The sequence below is a fragment of the Apium graveolens genome, chromosome 7 (genome assembly GCF_009905375.1).
Source record: "Apium graveolens cultivar Ventura chromosome 7, ASM990537v1, whole genome shotgun sequence".
Lineage (NCBI taxonomy): Eukaryota > Viridiplantae > Streptophyta > Magnoliopsida > Apiales > Apiaceae > Apium > Apium graveolens.
In genome coordinates this window covers 144,665,683-144,681,550 of record NC_133653.1, presented here as the reverse complement: position 1 = coordinate 144,681,550, position 15,868 = coordinate 144,665,683, and the positions used below count along the sequence as shown (strand labels likewise).

Sequence of the window (15,868 nt, the reverse complement as noted above, 5' to 3'; positions counted from 1 at the left end):
GAGAAAGAATTTCAGAAGGAGCAGTCAGAGATGAAAAGAAAAGAAGCTGAACTCAAGAAGGTCTCTCAGATCATTGACATGAGAAAAGACATTCAAAGAACAGAAACTCTTCAAAAGCAACGTCTTCATGACATTAAGGCTCAAGAAAGGAGAAGAGATGTCAGATTGGTGAAAAATGGGATGAAGCTAGGAGAGTACTTGATATGCCTCAGCTGAGCACTAACAATGATAGGCAGTTCTTACATCTTCTTGACAAGCTGGAAATCTCAAATCCTAACAATGACATGTACATGAATGCTATCAAGACTGAAGTCTCAAGGATCACAGCTGCTTTTGATAGATCCCTAAATGAGATAAGCATTTTTTTATATTGTCAGAGTGAAGGATCTTTCAAGGTGTCACTTCATCTATTTGAGAATCGTTCTTTGTCAGAGATTTGGGTTCTTTTAAACAAAGTCAAAAAAAGCTCAGAATTGAATGAAGTTCTTCGAGAAAGGCTTAAAGAGTTTGCCAGCAGGGCCAGTCCTCAAGTGGTCAACAATCCTCATCAGGTGAGATTCTTTAAGTCTGATTGTCTTCAAATCTGTTAGCTAGATGTACAATCTCTTAAAGACTACTCAGCTAAGCATCTGGTCTGGATGGAACATCATTTGAGAACTGCTGGATATTCATCCATGTTGAAGACTCAAGCTGCTGACTTGATTCAAGCTTATTGTGAAAAGAATGTTAAAAGGTACAATCAACTCAAGAATAAGCTGAAGTCAGTTGGAGTTCAACCAGTCAGACCAGCAAGCTTCACTTCAGAAAAGGATCGTGTCTTTGACAAGGAATTGCTTCAAGATTTAGAAGAAGGTGAAGTCAGAAGAGAAGACAACTGAAGTCAATTAGCTTAAAACTCAATGTAATATGATTAGAGCTTTATGAATCAAGATAGTCTAATGTAGTTATATGTTCAGGCTAGAGGAACATCTATCTTGTATTCACTTGTAAATTTCATTTGGAATCTGGAAAATGTTAAATATAATCCAGAACTTTTCTGCTATTTACTTTACATTACTGTTTATATCTTTTTCTTATTTGTTAGTTGAGTTATCCTCTAGGTATTTGTTGTTATTGTCTAACAAGCAAATAGGGGGAGATTGAAAGGCATATGTCATAGCCTACTCGTTTATTCGAGTATTTAACTCAACTCAAATAAGAATGTAATAAGTAAATAGTGGATCAATCATCAGAGAGATCTCACAATGTAACATCTGTCAAAGAATAAAGAAATATTGTTCATCTGCAGACTTGAAGATTCACTGGAAGAAGTTCAAGAATTTGATCATGCCTCAGTGATATAAATCAAGATCGTGGATTTAATCAAGTGACAGAGATCTCGTCAGGGTATCATTTATTACAAAAATTCAATCAGAATATCAAAGTCAAGACATGAAGAAACGTCACGGAAGTTAGTCACTCATGAACCAGACAGTACATCGAGTGTCAGCATTGAAGTGGCGGAATTGATTCATAAGTCTCAGTGACTTTCAGAAGATTGTCAGAAGAATGGATGCTGCTCAGGGTTAGTATTAATTCTCTATTAATTAATTAAGTCATATAATTTAATTAAGAAAATAAATTATATCTGCAAAGATTAATTTATTGATTAATTGAATTAAATTGATTAATTAATTTAGAATTAATATTAAGGATTTACAAGATTTTAATTGGTTTAAAATCTGCTTAAATTCAGCAAGACAATTTATTTGAACTAGTATGACAATCGGTATGACAATTGATAATCATACCGAAAGTCATGCCAATTCATTTAATTGTCTTATTAGAATTTCTGTTTAGATTAAAATCTGTTATTAATTCAGCAAGACAATTTATTTGAACTAATATGAAAATCGGTATGACAATCAATAGTCATACCGAAAGTCTTGCTAGCTCATTTTAATTGTCTTGCTAGTTGTAAATTTTGTCATACCGAAAGTCTTGCTGGCCAAAGAGATTGTCATGCCAGTACATGTTTACATTCGGCTGTTTGATAAAAAGAAGCAGAAGTCTATTATTTCACTAGCAATCAAACAGAACACAAACTCAAGAACAAAAGAAAAAGGAGCAGAAAAATATTTCATTTCATCTGCAACTTCAAGATCAATTTCTAGATTGTAAAGTTAAATCCAATCAACTATAAATACTTATCTTGTTCTTGTGTATCAATCTAGCGGATTAAAATCCCTAGAACTTAATCTCAAATCGCATTTAGCATTTGATCTTTTAATTACAAAAATAGAAAAAGTTCATGTCGAATTTATTCTAGATTTGTAATAATTGATTTGAGATTAATCCCTTGTAACCGATACCGTAGTTGTAACACCTTTCAAGTTTAATAAAAGTTTTATTTAACTTGAATTTTGTTTCACAATTTTATTCCGCATTTTATTCGATTAAACGGTATTGTTTGCATTCAACCCCCCTTCTACAAACAAATTGGGACCTAACAGGAAGCATGACCCCGGAGCAGATTCAAGCGGCTATGGACCTGTGGAAAGAAAAGAACAAGGCCCCTGAAACCCGTCCCGGGGACCAGGAAGAGTACTCAGAAGAATCTCGGGGCTCAGTCTTGGACCGTATTAACAGAACTAAGAGACTGTCAGAGGACGCCCGAGATGAGATCAAGAGGGCCACACTCAGGGACCGCATCCGGATGGAGGAAGAGGCCAAGGCGAAAGCTAACATTGAAAAGAGGGTCCAAGAGGAGGAAGCCAAGCTAAAGAAAAAGACATGTCAGATTCATGTGTCTTCGGATTTAGAACCTGAGAAGGAATCTAAACAGGAGCAAATGGCCCGGGCTCTCCGAGATCTTAAAAGAAAAGTGGAAGGGGACGTGGAAGTCGGGGCGGCGGCCACGCCCTTCACCAGAAGGCTGGAATCCACCCCCAGGGAAACAACACTCAAGCACTTCAACTTCGACTCTTTTGACGGGCTTGCCGACTCTGAAGAACATCTCAACTACTTTGAACAGATCTCAAACATATATGATTACAATGACCTCACCAAATATCGTTTCTTCGCTTCAACACTAAAGGGAGGGGCCCATAAATGGTTCAGTAGAATCTTCTCCCAGAGCATCGACTCTTGGAAGGACTTCCGGGAGATATTCCTCAAAAGGTTCAGGGCGAATCGTATGAACGAGCTCCAGATGTGCCACTTGGAAATCATTCAACAGAGAAGCAGAGAAACTCTACGAGAATTCATCAAAAGGTTCCAGGAATCAGTCTTCCAGCTCTCTAACCTTGAGGAGAAGGAAGCCGTGAATATTTTCCGGCGTAATCTCCACCCGGTTTCATGCGAAGGCTACGTGAAGGACCTGATCAATAGGGAGCCCCAAAGCCTTGCCTCGGCTTATGCGATGGCTTCGAAGTTTATCAAAGAAAATGACTTCCTCACCTCAATGAAGATGAACAGGCAGATCCAGGATGATGATGAGTCTCCGGAACGCCGCTCCACCTACGGAAAAGAAAAGAGACACATGACAGACATACAAACCAATTATATACAGCAATCCCGGGGGACCCTACCCCGGGATGACTACTCCAGACCGCAGAAGATTGAAAGGAAGCCCAAGCCCAAAAGGGAGCCAAAACCGGAGCCTGAATGGACTCCACTCAGCCGGCCCCGGGCCGACATCTTGAGAGAAGTAAAGGGAAAACCCTTTTATTACCCCCCGAAGCCGCTGTTGGCACCCCCCGGGAATAAGGCCCGAGACAAAAATTACGGGTATCATGAGGATCATGGCCACACCACGGAGAACTGCTTCTCTTTCAAAATGTTCATTGAAGACCAAAACAAAAAGGGCAATATGAACCAGTACCTACAAAGAAGACTCGATGACAGAGATAAACCCTTTGACGGCGGGAAACATGTGGTCAACATGATCTTCTTAGGGACCTCCTCCCCGCCCCGGAGTCCAGATGTGGATAATGATGTCCTGATGATCGAGCCTGCTAAAGATGAACACATATATTTCTCCAATGCCGATTATGAGGGCCTGGATCCCGAGCACAACCAAGCCCTGGTCATGACTCTCGATATCGCCGACAATGAGGTACAAAGAATTTTGGTTGATAACGGTTCCTCAGCTAACATTGTCTTTGAAGATACCCTTAGCAGGATGAAGTTGGGACACCTCCGCATGGATCCATGCCTCGAAGACCCCCTTTATGGGTTCGGGAACAATATGATCCCGATCCGCGGGGTAATATACCTCCCCATGGTCTTTGGTACCGCACCCCGACAGGTATCTCATGTCATGAAGTTCTATGTGATAAGTGCTACATCCTCTTATAGTATAATTCTAGGAAGACCCACCATCACCAAGCTTCGGGCCATCCCGTCCACAATTCACTTGAAGCTGAAATTTCCCACCCCGGGAGGCATCGGAGAACTCAGAGGGGACCGGGGCACATCGGGAAAATGCTACGGACAAGCACTGGTCATGGCCGAAACTGACCCAGAAAATAGAAAGAAGGTGATGGCCTTACCCAAAGGCCAAAGCCGCAAGAAGCATCGTGAACATTTCAGCAAAAGGCTAAGGTTGAATGTCAACATGATAGAGGATTCGGGATATAGTGTAACCAACGCCGATGCCCGGATACAGAAATTTGTGGAGATAAAAGAGAAAACCAAGGTAGAACCTGCTGCCCAGACAGTGGAGATATGATTGCATCCCGGGAACCCCACCCGGAAGTTAAAAATTGGAAAAGGCTTAGAGACATCCTTCCAGGAAGAGCTCACCTTGCTGTTAAGGGAATATGTAGATGTATTCGCATTGGCACCAGAAGATATGCCCGGGATCGACCAGTCCATGGCAACGCACAATCTAGACGTAGACCCGAGGAAAAGACCGATCAAGCAGAAGAGGAGAAAATTTTCCCCCGAGCGACAGCAAGAAATAAACGAAGAAATAGCAAAGCTACTCAGGTCCGACATCATCTGCGAAATCAAGTACCCCGACTGGCTCGCCAATGTGGTGCTAGTCAAGAAACCGAATGGAAAATGGAGAATGTGTGTCGACTACATGAGCCTCAACGCTGCATGTCCTAAAGATTCCTATCCCCTCCCAAACATTGACCAGCTGATCGACGCAACTTCGGGCCACACCATGCTCAGCTTTATGGACGCCTTTTCAGGATATAACCAGGTCCGCATGAATCCCGAAGACATCACCAAAATAGCCTTCATCACTCATAGGGCAGTCTATGCCTTCATTATGATGCCTTTCGGGCTCATCAACGCCGGAGCCACCTACCAGAAAATGATGAACACAATTTTCAAAAGCCAACTGGGGAGGAATATGGAATCTTATGTAGAAGACATGATCTCCAAGTCACTCACAGTCCCAGATCACATAAAAGACCTCAAGGAGTCTTTTGACAACCTGGGGAGATACAATATGAAGCTGAACCCGGAGAAATGTGCATTCGGGGTACCTTCAGGCAAATTCCTGGGATTCTTGGTCATTGAAAGAGGAATAGAAGCAAACCCGGAGAAAATCAATGCCATAATAGAAATGAAGATACCTCACACTCAGAAGGACATCCAGAAGTTGGCTGGATGCCTAGCGTCCCTACTCAGGTTCATCCCGAAGCTGGCAGAAAGATGTCTCCCATTCTTCGAGTTGCTAAAAGGTGCCCGAAACAAGAAGGTAGTAGATTGGACCCCAGAATGCCACACAGCTTTTGAAGAAATTAAGAAGCTCCTGATGAACCCCCCAGTGCTATCAAAAGCCAAGCCCGGAGAGCCTTTATCCCTCTACATCGCCGCCAGCCCCAAGGTTGTCTCTTCGGCTCTGGTCCGGGAGGAAGGGGGAATGCAAAGCCCCATCTACTATGTCAGCCAAGTCCTCAAGGACGCCGAGACTCGGTACCTAAACTTGGAAAAATTCGCCTTGGCCCTTGTGCACTCCAGCAGGAAGCTGAGGCAATAGTTCCAAGGCCGAGAGATTAGAGTGGTCACAGATCAGCAGCTCAGGAAGATCATCCACATGCCAGATGTCTCCGGAAGGCTGGTTAACTGGGCCATTGAATTAAGCCAATTTAACATCAAGTTCGTGCCATGCATGACAATAAAAGCGCAGGCCTTAGCAGAATTCATCATGAAATGCACCTTCCCGGAGCAACGACTACCCTCCTCCCAAGAGGTAACCCCGGAAGAAACTAACCCGGGAACGAAATTCTGGAAGCTCTATGTGGATGGATCATCCATGGCCAAAAGATCTGGAGCATGCCTCATCCTAATCAGCCCGGAGGGCTTCACCATTCAACAGGCAATGACTTTCGGATTCAAGGCAACGAATAATCAGGCTGAATATGAGGCACTCATCTCCGGGCTCAAATTGGCAAAATCTCTCGGTGTTTCAAAGATGATCTTCCACAGTGATTCTCAGATTGTGGTCAAGCAAACCAGTGGAGAATATATTGTGAAAGATCCAATATTGGCACAATACCAGGCAATGGTACGGAATATCCTGGAAGACACCCCCGACATCACCATACTTCAGATCAACAAAGAAGAGAACTCCAAAGCAGATGAGCTGTCCAAGCTCGTACAAAATATGTCAGACCTCGCCAGTTCAGTGTACTTCGAAGAACTCAAGACACCCAGCACAGAGCGAGCAGAGGTCCTGTGCATCGGGAGCGCAGACAATTGGATGACCCCCTACATAGCTTACTTAAAGGATGGGACGCTCCCAGAAGACCAGAACAAAGCTAGATACTTAAAGCACAAAGCTGCTCATTTCTTCCTGGAAGATGGCCAGTTATACAGAAGAACCTTTTCAGCACCCACCCTGAAGTGTGTGGAACCGGATGAGGCAAAATACTATCTCCGGGAAGTTCACGAAGGCATCTGCGGAGACCACCTAGCGACCAAAGCTCTAGCCTACAAAGTCATCAGGAAAGGATATTACTGGACGACAGTCCACTACGACTCCGTTGACTATGTTAAGAAATGCCCCCGGTGCCAGAAATTCAGCAGCGTTCCCAGGCAAAGCCCCATCCTTCCGGCATCGGTATTATCTCCGATCCCATTTGCTGTTTGGGGCATAGATATCATGGGCCCCTTTCCCCGAGCAAAAGGTGACCTCCGCTACGTCCTGGTAGCCATTGATTACATGACAAAGTGGGCAGAAGCTAAGGCAATGAGGATAATCAACACGATTGTATCAAGTTTATGGATTCAATCATCATGAGGTTCGGGATCCCGGTAGTTCTCGACTCCGACAATGGCCCGCAGTTCGTCGGGTCTGACTTCGAGGCATATCTGAAAGAGCTCGGAATCAAGCACAAAAGGGCATCGGTCGAACATCCTCAGGGGAATGGACAGGTCGAAGTAACTAACAGAACCATACTTCGGGGCCTGGAAAAAAGACTAGAACAGTCCAAGAAAACTTGGCCTGATGAGTTTCCGAAAGTACTGTGCTCCTACAGAACCACCCCAGAACGGGAACCAATGAGACCCCCTTTAAGCTGGCATATGGTACTGAAGCCTGCATACCAATCGAAACCGGGTCCCCTTCCCACAGAGTCGTCAACTTCGATGAGATCTCAAACATCGAGGGACTGAAGACCAACCTGGAGCTCCTAGACGAGGTAAGAGACAAGGCAGTAAAAAGGATGGAAGGTTATAAAGAAAAGACAAAACTCCACTTTGGGAAGAAGGCAAAAATCAGAGAGTACGAAGCGGGAGACTTTGTACTCCGGCACACCGAGGCCTCGGACCCAACCAATCAAGGAAAACTCCAACCCAACTGGGACGGCCCCTATAGGGTTAAAGCAGTGCTCCGACCAGGAACCTACAAGCTAAGCTATCTCGGTGGAACCGAAGTCCCAAACACTTGGCACGAAGCTCGCCTAAGGAAATTCTACCAGTAAAGGTAGGGCGCACATCCCAGGATCTCCTCTACTTTTAGGCTATGACAACTTGACGTAATTTTCAATGTTTTCCCCAGAATGTATTTTTATTGTATTATGAATTAAATGAAAACCCCACCTTGAGCACCCCATAGCTCAAGATTATTCTACTGTCATTCGATCACCGTCGCTATTTTACTTACAAAATTTTCTTCAGTTAAAATTTTAAAACCCCTTCCCGGGGACCATTACACAAACCATGTGTACTTAAAAAATTTTATTCAATTAAAATTTAAAACCCCTTCCCCGGGACCATTCCACAAACCATGTGTACTTAGAAAATTTTATTCAATTAAAATTTTAAACCCCTTCCTGGGGACCATTACACAAACCATGTATACTTAGAAAATTTTATTCAATTAAAATTTTAAACCCCTTCTCGGGGACCATTACACAAACCATGTGTGCTTAGAAAATTTTATTCAATTAAAATTTTACACCCCTTCCCGGGGACCATTACATAAACCATGTGTACTTAGAAAATTTTATTCAATTAAAATTTTAAACCCCTTCCCGGGGACCATTACACAAACCATATGTACTTAGAAAATTTTATTCAATTAAAATTTTAAACCCCTTCCCGGGGACCATTACATAAACCATGTGTACTTAGAAAATTTTATTCAAATAAAATTTTACACCCCTTCCCAGGGACCATTGCACAAACCATGTGTACTTAGAAAATTTTACTGTTAAAATTTTAACCCCTTCCCGGGGACCGTACCACGAACCACGTGTACTTAGAAAAATTTTGACGTAAGAAAGCAAAACCAAATACGAAAAGGAAATATATTTACATGCATTCCCGAGGCAAACTAAGCCCCGGGACAAATCCACACCAAAGGCAAACGAAATCCAAATAACAAAGTCTAAAGGCCACAAGGGCTAATTATGAAATGATAGCAAACTATGAAAAACAAATTACAAGGCACAAAGCCCGGGTCTTCATTCTTAATTCTTCAGTTCTCGGGAGGAGGAGGAGTCTTCTCGCGGCCCTCTTCGGGAGGCGGAGGCGGCTGCGCCCCGAATGTACCCACCTCAGCAGCTTTGGCTTCTTCACGAAGGAGCTCTTCTGCGAGGTACAACTCTATGAATCCATCCATATCACTACCCGGATTCTCAGCCAGATAAGCAGAAACAATGTCCCAGCAAATGTTGACTTTCTCAAAGATCTTGTTGTTGAGCTCCTCGTAGTAAGCGGGGTACCCCGGAAGGACTCAAGCACCTCCTCTGCCCGGGGCCTGGAAGCAAGCTCTTTTTTCAAGTTCTCAACCTCCGCCCGGAGGGATCCAACCAACTGCTCCGTAGCCTCCCGAGACTTCACCGCCTCAGCAACAGCCTTCTTATGCTCGCGAGACTCCCTTTCCTTTACCTACCGGTACTTGGTGAAGGTTTCCTTCTCCTTAGTTAGCTCCTTCACCGCGGCCTTATTCCTGGCCTCCCTTATGCGGTAATTGTGAAGAATGGTGGAGCAGCCGTTGATCCGAGCATTGGCCTAAAAATAAACGACTCAATACTAATGCAAGGGTAGGAAAGAAAATGGAAAGGGAACAATCTTACCTCCGAAACATCTCGAACCAGATGATCGAGGAAGGTATTCAGATCCTCCTTGGCTTAGGAATCAAAGTCAGCAGGGGTGGTATAGTTCTCAAATATCTCGTTCCGACGATCATCCAATGTCATCCGGGATAAGAGGTTCTTCAACGCATCCTCCTCCACCAACTTTTGGCTCTCCTCCTCGGTAGAGCCCGAAGCAACAACCCTCCTACGTTGGGGGGTTCCAGAACCACCAATAACTTCTTCCACAGCCTTCCTCTTATGAGGATTCAAAGTTCCAACTTCTTCCTCCTCCAACTCCAGCTCCTCAACCTCCTCGGGCTCTAGGGCAACAGGTGTAGTAACCACCGGATGACTTTGCCTTACACTATTTCCTGAGGAACCAGCATCCCTGGTCTGAGAGCCACTACCCACACCAGCTGTTTTCTTTCTTGAGTCCAGCTGCACAGCACCGCCAATCTTCTTGAACCTTCCGACCAAATCCTTAAATTGTTGCGACATAGCGTAATGGAAAGGATTAAGGAAGGGAAGACCTGCACAAGGAACAACGGTTTTAAAGAGGAACAACAGAGCAAAATATATATATCAAGAAAAGTAAAAAGGAAAAACTACTAATGCAAAACACTTACAGCCAACATTAAACAATGTTTGGTTATCTAAAAAGGTATCCCGGGTCCACTGGGCACCAAGAGCGAGCACAAAGTCATACATCTTCACCAGGGCATCTCCACCGAGCCGCTCGGATGGGAACCTGTTATTTTTCAAAACAGTTTTGTACAACGGCATAAACTCCAGGTCCCAGCTGATAAGTGGCATTTTGTACCACTTAGAACGTCTTATAATAGCTTGAATTGGTGTCTTGAAATCAAGTATTTTGTGTATTTGATGCATTTTTCTAGTGTTTGTGCATTTCAGGGTATTAATTACATTTCGATAGAGATTTCATCAATAATAAACCTTGGCATGTGTTTAGCATTGCAAGTGGGAAGATAGGAGCACACTGCAACGAAGAGGAACCATATTTTCTTGTGATTCTTTATTTCGTTATAACGTTGGATGCTAGTTTTCTTTACTTTGAACCTATTTACTCTTGTGACGTACTCTGGTTTAATATAAGTAGTTTTAGTTATTATTCTCGTGTGTTATTATCATGTTTTCATATGAACCCATGATGACGATGAGTGCTATCATGGGCTAATCGTGATCATGGGGTTGTAACGGATTTATGTGCGTCGTGAACATATAAGATAGGGTGTTAATCTCTTGTGAAGCGACGGTAGATCTTGAGATTTAGAACTTGCCATGCTAGCATAGGTTTATGTACGAGTATGCATGATTAGTGGGTAACTCTTACTGTTTTATTCGCCCTGTGTAATCAAAAGGAATAACTCGTGCTTAAATCGTTATGTTGTCAATTTCTATAGACATATAGGGACTCAACATAATTGATGCCTATTCAACTTCTATCTTAATTGTGGATGCTTGGTAAAATGGTATTAGTACAATGAAAGTTGGCTTTTATCAGTTTCGTGTTATTCGATTAATATCATCACTGTTGCATGCTAAGGGTAATAACAATAGCTATTGAAGGATGTAGTAATGAAGTTGTGATCTAATGAGTGTTTTAATATTATTAATTCAAGTGTTAATTAAATGCTTAATTCTAGTAGTTAATTGGAGTTAATAATTAGTTAATCAAATCTAAGTGTTATTGTCTTAACATTGAGAAGTAATCATATACTGGTGAGTGAGTTTAATTGAACATAATTAGTCCGAGTCTCTGTGGGAACGAACTAGAAAGTATTCTATATTACTTGCGAACGCGTATACTTGCGTGTGTTATTATCGCGTGTTTTCGCCCTAACAAGTTTTTGGCGCCGTTGCCGGGGACTCGGCGTATTTGTTTAGTTTATGTACTTACCATCATTGGTCATTAGGACTCAGTGATTAAGACGTGTTACTTATTGTTTCCTGTTGTGTTTCAGGTACTTTAGCGAGCGTTTATGCAAAGTCGTTCTCGTACTCACAAGAGGACTTTAGATACGGCTGAGGAGACAGACGAAGTTCATAATATTTCGGAAAAGATAGATTTTGAAGATTCGAATTCAGGAAGTGAGCAGAAAGAACCATTAACCATGGGTGATCGTTTAGTTCCGGCAGATATAGCTCTTATGGACTTTTCTCGGCCCAAAATTGATGACATTCAGTCTAGCATCATGCACCCAGCTATTGAGGCCAATAACATTGAAATCAAGCCGGACACTATTCAGATGGTGCAGAATTGGAATGAGAAGACTGCTGAGGATTTTGACTTGGATTTGATTTGTGCTACTCTCTGTAGGCCGGGCACAGTTTGGACTTTCAAGACTGGGACTAACGAGTATCGCCATTTTCTGGTGATTGCGATGAACAAGTATGCCCCTGCATAGAATGCTTTTATTTGCGCTAATATTCTGCCTACTTCACATGCACATGAGGTCACAGTTGAGAGAGCACAGTTGTTATGGGGAATTTTGAATGAGGAGCATAGGCTGGGTTATCGTCTTCCAGGAGGGCGTCCAGCACGAGGTGCTACCATGGCGAGGCTAAGGCGAGATGAGGCTGGTTCTTCTAGAGCTCAGGAGGGTGCTGGGATGGCTGATGCCCGGTATAGGAGGCTGTCGAGGAGGATGGATGCTATGTACGAGACACAGAGCAGGTTTGCTCAGGAGCTCACCCTTGCACTTGGGACTGCTTTTCGAGGCCTTGGAGCTAACATCCAGTGGCCAGTTTTTGGTGAGGACTCTGCATATCCGCCTCCTGATACACCACCCTCTGAGGGTGATGATGATGATGATTTCTCCGAGTAGGTATACCCTGTGTTCCTTTCTACTACCTTCACTGGGGACAGTGAAGATTTTAAGCTTGGGGGTGGTAGTTAAGGAATATTTTGTGTGTGTGTCATATAGTTGCATATTCATGATAGTTTAGTTCATATAATTGCATTTTTTTGTCATATAGTTTTTTTTATTTATAGCTTTATTTATCATGTCATGTAGCTCATGCATATACCATGATCCCTTTTGCGCTGATTTACCAATTAATTTGTGATGTTGGTGCGAGTGTAGTGATAGCGTTGGAGTGATGTTGAGTCGTGTAAGTTGATATGCATGCTAAAAACACTTGTAATTTCACTAAGTCTTAGAGAATGCTTAAGGACTAGATTGTTGTTATGGTTCGATGGTTTTCGAGGTTAATCTATTGATTATGCTTAGAATTTTATAATAGCTTCTTAGTGATAAAAGACATGAAAAGAAAAAATAGAGTGAAAAATGGAATTCATTGCTAATTGTGGCTAGGCGTCAAATGGCTAGTAGCCGACTCGTATTTTTATGCGAGTAGTCTAGGGTTGAGCAAGAAGGAGCGAAACGCACTTGCTCAGAAATTTTGAGAAAAAAATAGAAAAAAAGAGAGTTAATGCATAATTGATCACGAGTGGGCTCTTTGGTATTCGAGTTATTAAGTTCTTAGGGGACTTTGTGCCTAGTGACCTAAGGCTTTTATAGTCTGGGATACGCTAACCTAACGCTCGCTACATGGATGCCATTGCATAAGTCTTTTGTGGACCTCACTCATTGCACGGTCAAATAAGCATTTGTTGTTATAAATAAAAAGCATGACTCCGTAATAAGCTCCAGAAATCTTGAAGTGTTATAAGTCATTTTGTGCCTAGAATTTTATTCTTCGTATAATCATACGATTGCCTTGAGGATAGTTGAGTTATAATAAATGATCTAGTTTCGAAGCATATCTGTTAAGCATCTGCACACACCACGTTTCTTGGCTGTATGTTAGTTTGCATGATTTGATTGATCTTTATTCGCCTAATTGCATTTGTTGAGATGTTGTAAGTTCATTGGTTTGGTCGTAGTAAGGGGGATCGCTGTATTTCATATAGATTGCATTCATGCATATTTTTGTTTTGTTTTTGAGTCTGTGACGCCTGAGGACAAGCATCGATTTAAGTTTGGGGGTGTGATAAGTGGCATTTTGGACCACTTAGAACGTCTTATAATAGCTTGAATTGGTGTCTTGAAATCAAGTATTTTGTGTATTTGATGCGTTTTTCTAGTATTTGTGCATTTCAGGGTATTAATTATATTTCGGAAGAGATTTCATCAATAATTAGCCTTGGCATGTGTTTAGCATTGCAAGTGGGAAGATAGGAGCAGATTGCAGCGAAGAAACGGGAGAAAAACAGATCAGTTTCTAGTAGGGGGCTGAGCACCCGCTCAGCTCTGCTGAGCGACCGCTCAGGAAGCTGAGCGCCCGCTCAGGAATGCTGAGCGGCCGCGCAGGGTCGGATTTTTAGAATTAATATTTTAGACTCCTATTTCTGTTTGACTTCCAGCTTCTGAGTTAGATGGGCTTTATGGGACTCCTATATAAGTAGATTTCAGAGACGTTTCACAAAGGTTGGATCGTAGTATTAATCGAAGAGCGAGGAGATAAGGAAAAAGACCATTTTAGCACACCGCAACGAAGAGGAAGCATATGTTCTTGTGATTCTTTATTTCGTTATAATGTTGGATGCTAGTTTTCTTTACTTTGAACCTATTTACTCTTGTGATGTACTCTGGTTTAATATAAGTAGTTTTAGTTATTATTCTCGTGTGTTATTATCATGTTTTCATATGAACCCATGATGACGATGAGTGCTATCATGGGCTAATCGTGATCTTGGGGTTGTAACGGATTTACTATGGAATTCTTTAGTTAGTTGTTTAATACCTTAGTGTGTGATGATTGTATGATATCTAGTATTGGTTGTGCGTATTTGTCTTATGTGCGTCGTGAACATATAAGATAGGGTGTTAATATCTTGTGAAGCGACGATGGATCTTGAGATTTAGAACTTGCCATGCTAGCATAGGTTCATGTACGAGTATGCATGATTAGTGGGTAACTCTAACCGTTTTATTCGCCCTGTGTAATCAAAAGGAATAACTCGTGCTTAAATCGTTATGTTGTCAATTTCTATAGACATATAGGGACTCAACATAATTGATGCCTATTCAACTTCTATCTTAATTGTGGATGCTTGGTAGAACGGTATTAGTATAATGAAAGTTGGCTTTTATCAGTTTCGTGTTATTCGATTAATATCATCACTGTTGCATGCTAAGGGTAATAACGATAGCTATTGAAGGAAGTAGTAATGAAGTTGTGATCTCATGAGTGTTTTAATATTGTTAATTCAAGTCTTAATTATGTGCTTAATTCTAGTAGTTAATTGTAGTTAATAACTAGTTAATCAAATCTAAGTGTTATTGTCTTAACATTGAGAAGTAATCATACACTGGTGAGTGAGTTTAATTGAACATAATTAGTCCGAGTCTCTGTGGGAACGAACTAGAAAGTATTCTATATTACTTGCGAACACGTATACTTGTGTGTGTTATTAGCACGTGTTTTTGCCCTAACACAGCCCCGGACGAAGATGAACTCCTGGTGCCAGCCTCGAAGCGAGTTCAACATAAAGACGGGAGGTTTTTTGGCATCAGAAGGGAGCCCACAACCATCTATATTAAAGGTAAACTCAGAAAGGGGAGGCAAGGTGGACTTCTTAATCTTAAAAAGGTATTGGAAAAGTTTAAACGTGGGAAGATACTTCTTTACATGGCAGCAGACAAGGAACCAAGAAACCCACTTAACAGAATTCGGGGCCAACTGGGTGAAAGGTATCCTGTAGACATCGCGACAGAGATTTGGTAAATTGATGAAGGTTGGGCCTCATACTACGCAGATGCTCTAAAGGAATTCCTACCCAACCACCAACAGGGCGGTGATAAACCCTCTCGTGAGGCTCGGGCCACCTCCACTCCATATCATATTGAAATGGAAAACGGATTTCACCAGATCATCTATATGCTGAAAGGTATACTCGGAGAGGTCGGGATGATGGGGAGCTGAAACATACCTAGTCCCGGGAGCATTGTAGAAAAGCTGATCCATACGGGCCCCATCATAAGGTTCTATGCCCCCGGGCCTGTAAGCAGTAGTAAGGTCCTTGAAGTAGTAATCGTGGGGAGGACTATTCTCACGGGTCTGAACAAAGTAATGATCTATGTCTACCCAAGACCCATCTCTCCTACCCAAAGTTTGCCCGGGGTTTAATAGGAAGGTAGGCAACTCCTCAACTACAGCTTGGCGACAGGGAGGCATATTTTCTGGTTCCGGGGAAGAGTCACTCGAAGAATATTCGGGAAATCCAAAATGGGGACGGTCAGGTCTATGTTTCAGGTTAGCCAATTGTTTCCTTCTACCCCTCCTAACCATATAACCTCGGAGTCTATGCCATTTCGGGAAGA

The 15,868-nt window shown here is 42.4% G+C and overlaps 2 protein-coding genes across 2 annotated transcripts; both read left to right on the top strand.

Annotated features, from left to right (window-relative positions):
- The first annotated feature begins 6,034 nt into the window (after nucleotides 1–6,034).
- LOC141674083 (uncharacterized) lies at nucleotides 6,035–7,240 on the top strand. Its single transcript, XM_074480808.1, has one exon. It carries the CDS (start codon nucleotides 6,035–6,037, stop codon nucleotides 7,238–7,240), a length of 1,206 nt encoding a protein of 401 aa, XP_074336909.1.
- On the top strand, nucleotides 7,237–7,922 carry LOC141674082 (uncharacterized). The gene is made up of 2 exons (XM_074480807.1): nucleotides 7,237–7,380; nucleotides 7,479–7,922. Exons 1-2 carry the CDS (start codon nucleotides 7,237–7,239, stop codon nucleotides 7,920–7,922), a joined length of 588 nt encoding a protein of 195 aa, XP_074336908.1.
- The last annotated feature ends 7,946 nt before the right edge of the window (nucleotides 7,923–15,868 follow it).

What these genes read in the sequence shown, in the direction of transcription:
- LOC141674082 (XM_074480807.1), top strand. Translation starts at nt 7,237, where the DNA reads ATGAGGTTCGGGATCCCGGTAGTTCTCGACTCCGACAATGGCCCGCAG. An exon ending in AGGGGAATGGACAGGTCGAA is followed by an intron (nt 7,381 to 7,478) that starts GTAACTAACAGA and finishes GTGCTCCTACAG; the next exon opens with AACCACCCCAGAACGGGAAC.
- LOC141674083 (XM_074480808.1), top strand. Translation starts at nt 6,035, where the DNA reads ATGCCAGATGTCTCCGGAAGGCTGGTTAACTGGGCCATTGAATTAAGC.